General features: G+C 39.7%; 1 protein-coding gene across 1 annotated transcript in view; it reads left to right on the top strand.

The window, feature by feature from the left end:
* fbn2b (fibrillin 2b) overlaps window positions 1-12,939 on the top strand; it is a 78,817-nt gene that overhangs the window by 41,569 nt on the left and 24,309 nt on the right. Inside the window, exons 9-20 of the mRNA XM_061738318.1 lie at window positions 1,992-2,117; window positions 4,991-5,143; window positions 6,386-6,595; window positions 6,722-6,865; window positions 7,114-7,233; window positions 7,362-7,487; window positions 7,569-7,691; window positions 8,550-8,825; window positions 8,926-8,979; window positions 9,075-9,200; window positions 10,183-10,308; window positions 10,593-10,712. Of these exons, the coding sequence (XP_061594302.1) occupies window positions 1,992-2,117; window positions 4,991-5,143; window positions 6,386-6,595; window positions 6,722-6,865; window positions 7,114-7,233; window positions 7,362-7,487; window positions 7,569-7,691; window positions 8,550-8,825; window positions 8,926-8,979; window positions 9,075-9,200; window positions 10,183-10,308; window positions 10,593-10,712 (1,704 nt within the window). The remainder of the gene's footprint in view (window positions 1-1,991; window positions 2,118-4,990; window positions 5,144-6,385; window positions 6,596-6,721; window positions 6,866-7,113; window positions 7,234-7,361; window positions 7,488-7,568; window positions 7,692-8,549; window positions 8,826-8,925; window positions 8,980-9,074; window positions 9,201-10,182; window positions 10,309-10,592; window positions 10,713-12,939) is intronic.

Raw genomic sequence — 12,939 nt, forward strand, 5'->3', positions numbered from 1 at the left:
CATCCCAGGTTGTTTTGGGCACAACAAGTATCTGGTTTTGTACCCGGTATCTAGTCCAGACTATGCTCAACAGCGCCCCCAACCCCCCCACACACACCTCTTTCTGCCCCTCCTTCCATTTTCCTTCCATAAATACTGTGATTTAACTTAAAACCAGCTGTTAGGGCTGAAAAAGAAACACTTAGAGCATGTAGGAGACTTTTCTCGTTACGCAGCAAGGACCACCGCAAGCAGATTCTCTCTTATGCACATGATACACACGGTTGCTGACCAGGTACTTTTGTATGTTTCAAACAGTCAAACAACCATGGCTGCTTCAAAGATTCCATCATAGGCATTTATTCAGGTGACACGCATTTGCCTCTGTGCACAAAGGCAGTCCCTCAGCTCAGCGCCTGTGTGCAGTAACGTCTGGCGCACCATTGGTGCTGCTGACACAGGGTTTATTTGGCAGAGCTTTTACAGCCTCACCTAGGCCTTCTGCCACTTCTGTCAGACAAGAGTCAGGAGGAGAAGAACAAACTGCTTCTTGGCTTCCAACACTGGGCGTTACTACATACTGTGAAGCAGACGCATACCTCCATAAAGGATATGGGTATTAGTTGCATGCACTTTACCCTTTCCGAAACACAGAGTACTTTCACATTGCAGCATGCGCCACTTCTGCTTTGATGCCATAACGGGGTCCAGCAGCAGAACAGTAATTACATGTGAATAAGCGTGACACATCATTAAAAACTCCAGTCTCTCTGGAACTTTGCTTTGGGTATTCCCTATTGTGGTGCAATGAGGCCCTCTCATAGAAGAATTTAACTTGAGTTTTTCATAAAGTTCACCACACAAAGGTGCACACTGCCAAGCACGATGCCTGTGTGCGCTCATATATCTGAAACATTACTGACTCACACCACAGTATGTTTAAATCTAGTGAGAGTAGACGAGCGGAGACTGCAAAACACTTTGACAAATCAAAGAGAAGGGGCCCAATCTTTAAAACTCCTCAACCCACTTTCTGCATCTTTAACGACAGCACTTCAAATCAATTTTGTACGTGGAAAATCAATGAATGTTAAAATCATATATTTCTTTTTGGAGAGACCAAGTCATATGTAGATATATTTAATCTCTCCTCTCTGTGAATTACTTTAATCGTAACGTTTGTGTGTATTTGGTCATGCTGAGTGCTGACGTGACCTAAGGTGACATCTGTTGTTCTGTTTGTGAACAATATGCAAAACTTTCAAAATACATTTAATAAAACTTAGAGAGGTGGAGCATGCATGAAGAAGACACTACTCTCACTTTTATCCTGTTCGCCTGATGAATTATAGCCTGAACAGAACGAATAAAGGTTGAACTGCCAACCATCTAACTTCTGGATTTACTGAGATCAGCAATAAATATATTTACAGCCTGGTTCAAAACAAGTGTTATAGTCTCAATCGTTTGATTTCACACCCGTGAAAACTCTGAGAGGGATTGAATATTTATGTACCACAGCACGAGAGTTTATATAAAGCATCAAATGAATTTCTAATATGATTGATTGACAGAGAGCCAGTGGCTAGCCGCTATCCCTTCATCGTTCGTATTCGTCATGCTAACGGTATATGCTGCTGTAAACGTCTGCACGCAGGTCTATATATATTTTGATATTTCGGCTGAAGGAGTTCAGAGCAAAGATAACTTTGATTGAAACACGGCGGGCGTGTTTCCATCAGCTCCGTACAAAGAAAAACCGGCTTCAAAACCGATCTTCAGAAACCAATGGGTCACGTGACCAAATATTTCGTCCATTGTTGTATACATATATGGGCTGACATCATTAAACTGTCAAACTTCTGATACATTCAGTGTTCTTACATACTTCGTAGTACACGTTTACCGCAGCATGCTACTGCATCTCTTAAACATCGTAAGTTTAGCCATATGAACATGTGCAGATGTGTGCTATGACAAAATGAGCTGTTTATCATGTGACTATGTTTCAGATATTGATGAATGTAGCACCATTCCTGGTGTGTGCGATGGAGGAGAATGTACCAACACTGCTGGCAGCTACGTATGCGTCTGTCCACGGGGCTACGTCTCCAGCACAGACGGCTCCAGATGTGTCGGTGAGTCACATTCACGCATAAAGCAGCCTTTTTTAGTGTTTCTTGCTCTCGATTGTGCATTTTTTCATCCCTTGGCTAGGTAAGAGCTCCACATCTGGCTTCAACACCATTTCCTGTCAGTGGAATTCTGATGAGTCAAGCTGGCCTGCAGACCTGTGGTCACCATATGCAGACCTACATGCTTTCACGCACTATTTGGCCTTGACAGCGCTGATGTACTCCATTCTGATTGCTCCTCTGACTCACGTAGAGCACATACATCCCTGACATGACCCATGAAACACTAGCAGGTGTTTATGTCAAAGAATTGCTGCATTCCTCAACAATCAGGGCATCTGTGAACGCGCACAGCTGCTACGTTAACTCAAGATTTTGCTCCAAATGAACGGCTTAGGCTTGATCTGTCTTTCCAGGTCAACTGTAGAGGATTTCTGTCACTGACGATACATCCTTTACATCGAGTTCCATCACGTGATATTCTCTACATTTCCTGGTTTTCGCATCACCACACATCTGTGGAAAATAACTGGCCTCTGGGTTTTGTTTAGGAAAATGTGTGAGAGGGTTTGGGTTGAGCCGATCAGAAAGAGGCATGTCCAGATCCCGTGTGCCCACATGTGGAGCACAGGGGCATAAACAGAGTAGGAGGTGATCTCACTGGCAGCACATGAGCCTGCTTCAGTGGGTTCCTCATATTCAAAGTTACAGCTATACGATACTGTGTAAACTAGGATTGTTGTAGTAACATGAGGCTGTTGTACACAACACGGGAAATCTCCACAGTATTAGATTCAGTATATGTTTTCTAAAACTATGTTTCTGTAAAAACCTCAATTTTTTTGTTTTTGCTTTTCTTCATGCAATTGAAAGCAAAGTCCTTTAACACAATTTCCAAAACATAAATTTATTATATACTGGGGAGGTAATATTTTTATCCATTTGAAATATTTTGGAAACATCCTGTACATTTGTGATGTTCTCTTACAAAGTGACAGAACATTGGAAAGAGGAGGTACAGAGAGAGAAATGGTTTAAGTCTGGCGATATATTTAACATGGCAAATTTAACGCAGCTCTCCCACCACGCAACCCAAAACTCCTCATCTGCTCGTCATTAAGCATGTCCATATTTTATCTTTCATGTTCCATCCATTTCTCTTTTTTGTTTCTTTTTTATGTTCCTCAACCAACACCCTAGTGATTTATAATACAGAGGTCCGATGATCACACTGCACCTTCCCCTTCTTTTTGTTTTACTTTTAATTTAATTTCTAAAAAACTGATGCAAAGTCGTGCCCTTTCCCTATCTCCACGTTCTTCTGAAGCTTTATATCCTTTTGTTCACTGCCATCTGGATTGTGCACATCGCTCTTTCCATGTGTTTCTGTTGTGGATTCGACTAAAGGAAAAGAGTGAAAAAAGACAGTAAGCAATCAAAACAGGTACCAGATACAAGCCACGTATTTGCTCACTCTTTCTCTGTCTCACTGCCAAAACGGACAAAGCTACACCGCCGAGAGAGAAAGGCAGAGGACACTTAAACATTTAAAGACAAGACCAGATCCAAACTAACAATCAAAAGTCACTCCAACATTGAAACTTGGATTTGAAAAGAAAAAATAATTAGAACTTGCTGTCTTTTTGGCGATATTAAATATATTCATTATTTCAGACTATTTTTTAAATTTTTTATGGTCAGAATAGAAAGTGAATAAACAAAAACTCAAATACCTGGTTGGGCTAGTATCACGTTGTGAAAGCAGGAAGTTTGTTCTGGTCTGGACTCATTACTGTGGGCCTGTGCTTTGTGAGATGTGCTGTTAGCGCGGTAAAGTAGGCCAGTGGGAGCCGTTTGGGGGGAGTGTGACAGTAATCAGAGCCTAATGCTGTGTCCATGTAAGCAAAAAAAAATGACCTATCCAGTCACTCAGTCTGTAAAAAAAAAACACCTCACCAAACGAAAGCATATGCTTGTGTAGTGGAGCAATGCTGGTGAACAAACTGCAGTCTGGATCCAATTTAAGTCATCATCATCTTCATCAACAGCCCCATCTCCTCCGTGGTTCCCTCTATCTTCGGCTGTGCCTCCAGCTCTGCCTTTCCTATGGGATATTTCTGTGGTTTGTTTGTTTGTCCACGCTGGTAGATATGTGTGGGAATGTATGTTGATTCGCATGTAAATGTGTGTGAGCTTTAGTGTGTGTGCTCCCAGACACAGTACAGGTCCTCATGTCCCATCTAATTGTCAAAAAGTGGCCCACATGGAAGTCATTAATTCCAGACCGCTGGCTCATTAGTGACTTAATCGACTTGTGCTCTGCCCCCCCCCCCCCCCCCGCCCCCCTCCCTTCACTCATCTTCTCTCTTTTCTGCTCCTTTTTTTCTGCCGATGCACTTCAAATTCTCTTCCACATATGCTGCTCACTTTCTCAAATGACAGTCACGTGTTCACTCGGCCTGTCTTTCTACTTTTCTGGGTGTATTTTTTCAATTACCAGGAACTCTCCACTCACCCTTGCACACACTTACTGAACTGCAGCCCCCTCTCCTGTCCCACTGACCCTGACCTGGAACACTGTAACAAATAGGACCCCTTTGAGGGGGCCCTTCAGATGCCTGCAGGCCCTGCTCTGACACTAGTAACTGAATCAGGTTCACGGAGGACCCCTGATCCCAATGTTGGTTTTATACCGTCATATTTATCTCACACATGTTGTTTAAGTACTAGTCTGCAGTCTTAAACGGTTCTAGTTATTTTACATCTTGCATATAAATTGTTTGCCTGCTTTCCAGTACAATGTCAGCTGTTGAGTGTGAACTGCTGTTGCTGTGTTTCCAGGCCATCAAAATATTTGTGTTCATCTCTACTCGCAGATCAGCGCGTCGGCACGTGTTTCTCTGCGCTCACAAATGGCCGCTGTGCCGCAGAGCTGAATGGCCAGTACACCAAGATGCAGTGTTGCTGCGACACAGGACGCTGCTGGGCTTTAGGACAGATCCCTGAGATGTGTCCAGTCAGAGGTTCTGGTGAGCTCACATGCTACTTAGGACACAAGACACAGATGTCATGTTTTAGTTTTGGACAGTTATTCACTGGACTAATAATATCTTTGCTAAATGATACATAATAAAAAGATGACATTTACAGAAACCCAAGCTGAAGCCGTGACACTATAAATGCTTCACCAATGAAGTTACTTAAATGCAGTAATGTAAAACTAAATGACCCTGAGTTTGGCAGTCGAGCATTGTTGCTTGATTATCACCTCAAGTTAACGAGCATGATGTCATGAGTCTAAGAAAAAGATGGGAACGATTCAAATAGCCATCATCTCCTCTCTTAAGTTGGAAATTGAAGCTCCCTGTGCGTGAGTTTGTGTGATTTGGTGCTGATCAGTCACAGAACCGTTTCTTCCAACACTGTAATGAGATGTGTACTGTTACTTCTAATCAGTCCAACTAAGTGGAGATTATAATTGATATATCTGACTGTAACCTATCTGATATGTTAACATGCAGCAGTACACACATTCACACTTACGAGTTATCATAGTTAACGCAAACTAACACTAAATTGAACCTTACAGTTGAAAAATAATCCTGTTAACCAAAATAAAAATAAAACTTACATTTTTCATAAACTGTAAACTAGATAAAAACTAAAATCAACAATGCATGACTAACTGAAATGAAATAGAATTGCAGGTAAAAATGTACTATGTTTTCATTTTCCATTTTGGGCCTTTTTTATGTTAATCACTTCATTTTTGTCATTACTCAAAGGAAAGAACAAAAGAATTTAGTACTTTACGGCATCGTCGATAAGATTCTTTCATGTTAGATTTTAGAAGTTAATTCCCTTAAAAAGTACAATTAAAACTAAAACTAAACTAAAAGTAAACTATAACTAATCAATGTTTCAAAACTAGAAGTACTAGTGAACTTGTTAAACTAACTAAAACTAAACTGAAATAATATACAAACTGAAAAAAATCTAAACTATTTTGACTCTGGCATACATACACAGAAATTTGAATTATACTGTCTCTACTATATATTTATATAAAACACTGATAATGGTCTGCATGCATATGACCCGTTAACGTCAGCATATCCCAAACTAGTAAGCTGTTAAAATCAAATGTAATACCTTTCTGAACCACTCATCTCACTTCATATCAAACATTAAGGTACTTTTTGTTACATATGAAAACTGAAGCACATTTAATATTACATATACTTTTTTTCTTTCATTTCTTCGTCCTCAAGATGAGTACAGGCGTCTTTGCATTGTGGGTGTTGCCCAAGGACAACTTCCTCTAAACTACCCGAATGGATATTACCCCAACAATGGCAATTATGGATTCAAGTTCCCAAGTGTATCAATCAGCAATGGAGGGGGTGGCGGCAACGGAGGAGGAGGAAATGGTGGGAACAACAGAGGCAATGGAGGAGGAGGAGTGAACTCCCAAAATATTGGTGAGTTAATTTGTGATGATCAGCTGATATGTATTATTCACTCGGAGCTCTGTGTTTACAAAAGTCATATTATGTGTTGCATTTGCACTTTTCTTATTTTTTTATGTGTCTGGTGTCTTTTCGAAGGTACTGTGACTGTGAATGAAACCATTGATGTGTGCAAGCATTTTACTAATCTGTGTCTGAATGGACGCTGCATCCCAACACCTACGCGCTACCGCTGCGAGTGCAACATGGGCTACAAGCAGGATGTCCGTGGGGAGTGTATCGGTAAGAAAGTACACAGACAGCTGTTCAGGAAATTCCCATAACAGGTGAAGTGGCTGTGTGACAGTCCCACAGTTTACTGCATGCACTGTACTGCCATCTTCTGCCATTTGTAGGAACATGATTCAAAGTGTTGCTTGGTCCTGATGGAGGGCATCTGCTGAAATGTAATCTTCTTTGTGACTGATAGGTAAAACCATGTATTCATTGTGGTTATATGAGTAATATTCTCTCTATTCTCATCTGTACAGATGTGGATGAGTGTGTGAGTAACCCATGTATCAATGGAGACTGTGTCAACACTTCTGGATCGTACCACTGCAAGTGCCACGAGGGGTACCAGGGAACCCCCACCAAACAGGCCTGTATTGGTGCGTCTCCCCGTTCTGTCAAATCTGAAATCAAGATTTTTCGCCAACTCTTAAACTTTGACTCACTGAAACATTTACCAAAAACTGAAGATAGTAAGCAGTTCTTATTCCCTGATTTTTTTTCTTAGATATTGACGAGTGTATTGTGAATGGAGTAATGTGTCGCAATGGCCGCTGCGTCAACACAGAGGGAAGCTTTCAGTGTATCTGCAACGCTGGCTTCGAACTCACCTCTGATGGAAAGAACTGCATTGGTAAGGAGCAAACACGACTTCTTTGAAACGTTCACCCTCATGAAACTGAGATATTGACTGAACTTTTCTTGGTTTCGTCAGATCATGATGAGTGTGCCACTACCAACATGTGTCTCAACGGCATGTGCATCAACGAGGATGGCAGCTTTAAATGCATCTGCAAGCCTGGCTTTGCACTGGCGCCTAACGGACGCTACTGCACAGGTATGATTTATTAAGTACAAACACAGATCTCAAAACCTGGAGCAGCCAAACTCTTTGTTTCAAAAGAGCGTTGGTAGGTTTGATGTTTTTTTAAGTCCCAAAGGGGCTTTTTTTGTACATGTGTACTCAGCTTTGCTTCGAAAGTCAGACTATTTGAAACTCTCCTAAAGTGCTAACAGTAACAGTGAAGAAATAAATAGATGGATGAATACATTTACAAGTCTCTCCGTTGAGCTGTTGTTTGGAAGCTTCAAGAGCAAATGCCATTTCATTGTAGTCATTTAAAAAACAGGGAACAAAGTTAAAACGTTGTCCAAATAAACATATTTAAAATGTTAACTCACCATGAACTGCATCCAATCTCTTTAACTTAGTACAGGGATTGTTAATGTGAGGCTATTATGGTGCGTGGGAATGACCTGTAAATGAAAACATATTTAAACAGTACAGTATGTTGTGCAGAAGATGTACCTTGTTGTACATGGAAAACTTTCCTTCTCCTCAATCAGTTCAAGCCACACAGTAGACAGCCTTTTTCTTTTCTTTTCTTTCTGGAATTATGATTTGATATGATTTATTTGGAATTTCTTTGGTCCATGTTAGCTTTCATATTTCATAAAGTCCAAATCTGCCAGCTGTATTCCAGATTTTGCCTTTATTGGGAATCTATTGGAAACATACATTCTGAATGTTATTCTGCTTTGAATGTTCATCTACTTATCTAATTATTTTTTAAAGGGGTTTTCCATGTTATTGCACTAATTTGTAGAAGCTTTTGTATACTCAGTTCTGCCTTAACTGAAAAACTGAGTCTGGCCTGTGATGCGGCGCTTACATCAATATTCCTCTCCCCATCAGACATTGACGAGTGTCAGACTCCTGGTATCTGTATGAACGGCCGCTGCATCAACTCGGAGGGTTCTTTCCGCTGTGAGTGCCCACCAGGTCTGGCTGTGGATATGGATGGAAGAGTGTGTGTGGACACGCACATGAGGACCACCTGCTATGGCGCCATTAAGATGGGCACATGCTCACGCCCATTCCCAGGAGCTGTGACCAAGTCGGAGTGCTGCTGTGCTGATCCCGAACATGGGTTTGGAGAGCCTTGCCAGCCCTGCCCATCTAGAAACTCAGGTATGGCCTTCGCTCACAGCTGTTTGCTTGCTTTGGGGCAAAAAATAAAGGAAATATTTAGCTAATTTGATACGTCATCTACCTGTCTTCTGTCTTTCAGCCGAGTTCCAGGCTGTGTGCAGCAGCGGTATTGGCATCACAGTGGATGGCAGAGGTTAGTATGTTTTACACAAATGTGAATGCTATTACAAAGAAAAAAATAAAACAAAAAAACAATGCACCTTCTGGTTAACATTTGGTGTCTCGCAGATATCAACGAGTGTGCCTTGGATCCTGACATTTGCCAGAACGGCATTTGTGAAAACCTCAGAGGAAGCTACCGCTGCATTTGCAACATTGGCTATGAGTCTGACACAAGTGGCAAGAACTGCGTTGGTGAGTCTGTGTTTATTTTAAAATCTTTCCTAAGTTAAAAAAGTTAAGTTATGTCCTTGTTAAGTGGGGCTTTGTAACTACTTCAGAGTTTTGGCCGGTAACCGTGACCAGAAGCTCTCAACAGAGGTGTCGCATGTCGCATTTAGACGTAACACGATTCAGCATGAGGAATTTGTGAATGGATTTAACACTTATAACATGTAAACACTATATATACGTGGTTTAGCATATAAATAATAATTAGCAAAAGCCAGTTTAACAATTTATTGAATAACATTTTCCTTTAACGACACTCCAACACCATTTGCAAACTAACGAGACCATTTGATGTAGTTTTTAAAGGGGACTGTTTATCCATTATTATTAAAGTATTTTTAGCTCCTACTTTGTTGTGTTTTTGTTTCATAAGCTACCAAAGATTTATTAAAGGTAGCCGGTGGACCTTTTTCGGACCCCTTTGGCCTTTGCTTTAACTTTGACCAATGCTGCTGAAGTATGTTCAGAGTGTGTTCTGGCATTGTCTTGCAGAATTAAGCAAGCCCCAACTTGAAACAGATATTGTTTTGATGGCAGCAGATGTGACTTTAAGATCACAATATATCATTTAGCATTAATGTTGCTTGCACAGATGCTCAGGTTAGCCATGCCATGTGCACTAATTGCCCCCTATACCACCAAGGATGCTAGATTTAAAAAAAATACCAATTGTTTTATATTTTGTTGGCCACAAATTAAATATAAGCATATGCTTTTCAGATGAGCGTTGATTCACTCAACGTTAATTTCAATCCGACAGAGCTATGATGAATGATTTGGTTTAATCATCATTATTATCGTTGCATTATGTTTTCATCTATGGTTTGTATAACCTTCGAACACTGCATGGTATAAAATTAGCCTTTCATAGATTTTTTAAACTCCTTTTAGGCAAATAAATAAATAGATAATGATCATCAGGGTAAACTCTTTGTCTTTCCTGCAGACATCAATGAATGTCTGGTGAACCGATTGCTGTGCGACAACGGCCTTTGCAGAAACACTCCCGGCTCCTACACATGCTCCTGTCCTAATGGATTTGTCTTCAGACCTGACTCAGAGACCTGTGAAGGTGAGAGCTCCATCAGTCACTTCTTGTTTGTACTCTCAACACGTGTTGTCCTTTTTGACTAGCTACTGGGGTCATTTTTGAAGTGAAATTGCTACCAGATATTTTATATTTGATTTAAATAAACATCCGACTGATTGAAAGGGGCTTGAAAACTTTGTAACTGACAAAGGGTTTGAAATTGAAATTGAAATTGCTTTATTTGTCAGTGAGCCAGCGTGTTGGGGGGTTATAATAAATTTGACTTGGTGTCTCAGGTCTCACGTGTGTGTTTGGTAATATTTCAGATATCAATGAATGTGAATCCAGCCCGTGTATCAATGGAGCATGTCGTAACGTAGCTGGGTCTTTCAACTGTGAGTGTGCCCATGGCAGCAAACTGGACTCCACCAACACCATCTGCGTGGGTAAGCCATCAGGCCCGTCATGTACTTGTCAATTCAGAATCGATACATTTTTGTCAAATGATGATATAACCATCTAACTACTACATATACACTCTTAAACTTGTTTTAACCGTGGCATTAAAGTAGAATCAGTTTGTTTTTTAAATCCATTATTGTGTGTGTGTAGTAGTTTTGTGATGAGCTTTACGAGATTTAAAGAGAGCAGCTACTCAAATTCTACTTCCGCTTAGTTAAGCTGCCTGGTTGGCAGTGGTGCATCCTCTCCACACCCTTTTGATGCTGTTGCTCCATGAAAAAGAAAAATATAATAGTAGTAGTAGTAGTAGTAGTAGTTGTAGATATCCTGCTTGATGAAACACACAAGTGAGTACTTTTAAACAAGCTGCAAGAATACTCTTGCAGCTAATACGTACATATATATATATATATATATATATATATATATATATATATATATACCGTATATATATATATATATATATATATATATATATATATATATATATATATATATATATATATATATATATATATATATATATATATATATATATATATATATACTCAACTCTGTTTATCTAAGAAACCTAAGAAAATGAATCAGTTTCTGAAGTTAAAAGCAATATTTTTTTTCATCTTACTTAAGTTATGGGAAACAAAGGCCTAGATAAGCTGCCATTTATCTACTTTTGAACTCAGCCAAAAATAAGGTCATTATTGTTCTTGCCCATAAAGACCTCAGAGATTCACTGTCCAGCCCTGTAGTTGCTCTGGATAGCATTGCCTTGGATATGGCCCCAGATATCCCCTTTCATTCTAATATTAAACAGAACTGTCAAGGAGAATTCTTTCATCGGTAGAATATTTCCAAAACTTAAGCATCAGTTCCCAAAGCAGTGATGTAAAACTGATCCAGGCATTTACCACATTTTAGCTGGATTAAGCTATGCCACTTTAACTGGATGTTCATTCAGTCTCAATTTCTCAGTTTTCCAAAATGCCAAGGGAAAATCCCGTTGCTCGCACACATCCCTAAACTGGCTCTCTGTAAAGTTACAATAGCATTTAAAATCATTTGTATTCTCCTCATCACATTCACATTGTCATGAAACAGCTACTTTCTGTCATAAAGATCATAATGTTTCCTATAACATCTCGAGAAGTTTTCCCGATCAAACGCAGGTTTATTTATGGTCTATGTTCTCAAAATGTCCAGCTCTAGAATGGGGGCACATGATTAGCCCTTAACAATATTTCACAACTATATTTGATTGTTATTTGCACAATGCTGATCAAGAATTGTTAATCTTTGAACCTTTGACATTTTGTTTTGTTTCCTTTATTGTGTAATCATGAGTTCTTGCTCTGCATAGCACTTGAGTTGCATTTCTGCTTACAAATGCTATTCAAACAAAGCTCTGATGAGCTGTTTTGAGATGAGTTGGGGTCAGATGATCTCACTGGGACACACAGTTGATTTATTAGATAAATACTTGCGTGCACGGCCTTGAGTCCTATGAACATTGTTTTACTTCACAGAGATCCACTACAGATTTAAAATGACAAGCGGAATGCAAGACTGTCTGCTGACGTTAAAATTGTATTTGTTTAGGAGTTTGTGTCTTTTGGAAAATCATGCAGGAAGAACTACGCGCTAATACAATATGCAGATGTTGTTGTAACTGGAGTGGAAAATGTATTTAAAAAAATACACATTCAGATTGCATGAGCTAACTCTGCCAGAGGTCTATAGATTCCTCTGACTTTGTTCATTTCTGTTTAATGTTTTAGAGCCGATTTCTAAGTGGAGAGAGAGTGAGAAAGTAAATTGCGGTTTTGTGTTTGGGTGGCCTCATGATTTGGGGGAAAATGTGTCTTATGACTGAATACTATGCCAATCGAGAGTGCAGGAACAAAGGATTAAATGCAATAATTCATGGGCTTAACCTCAGCATTCAGCCACAGACACTGTTTAATGCCAGTTGGGAGAGTAGGGAATTTTAGATTTTTTGTTTTTGCAGTTTCATATGTTACCATAGCTGTAAAATTAAAATAAATGATTTAGGAAAAAGGGGTGGCGAGGGGCAACTTTGGCAAAAAGACCACTAGTGACGCTGTAGAGCAACGTTTTGCTGCATGTTTTATTTGTATCTTTTTATTCTAAAGGCATCTGCTTAATATAGATAAAAAATGGCTTGGCCAATGTTTTAACTTGGAATATAAAAGC

This window comes from Cololabis saira, chromosome 13 (genome assembly GCF_033807715.1).
Source record: "Cololabis saira isolate AMF1-May2022 chromosome 13, fColSai1.1, whole genome shotgun sequence".
Lineage (NCBI taxonomy): Eukaryota > Metazoa > Chordata > Actinopteri > Beloniformes > Belonidae > Cololabis > Cololabis saira.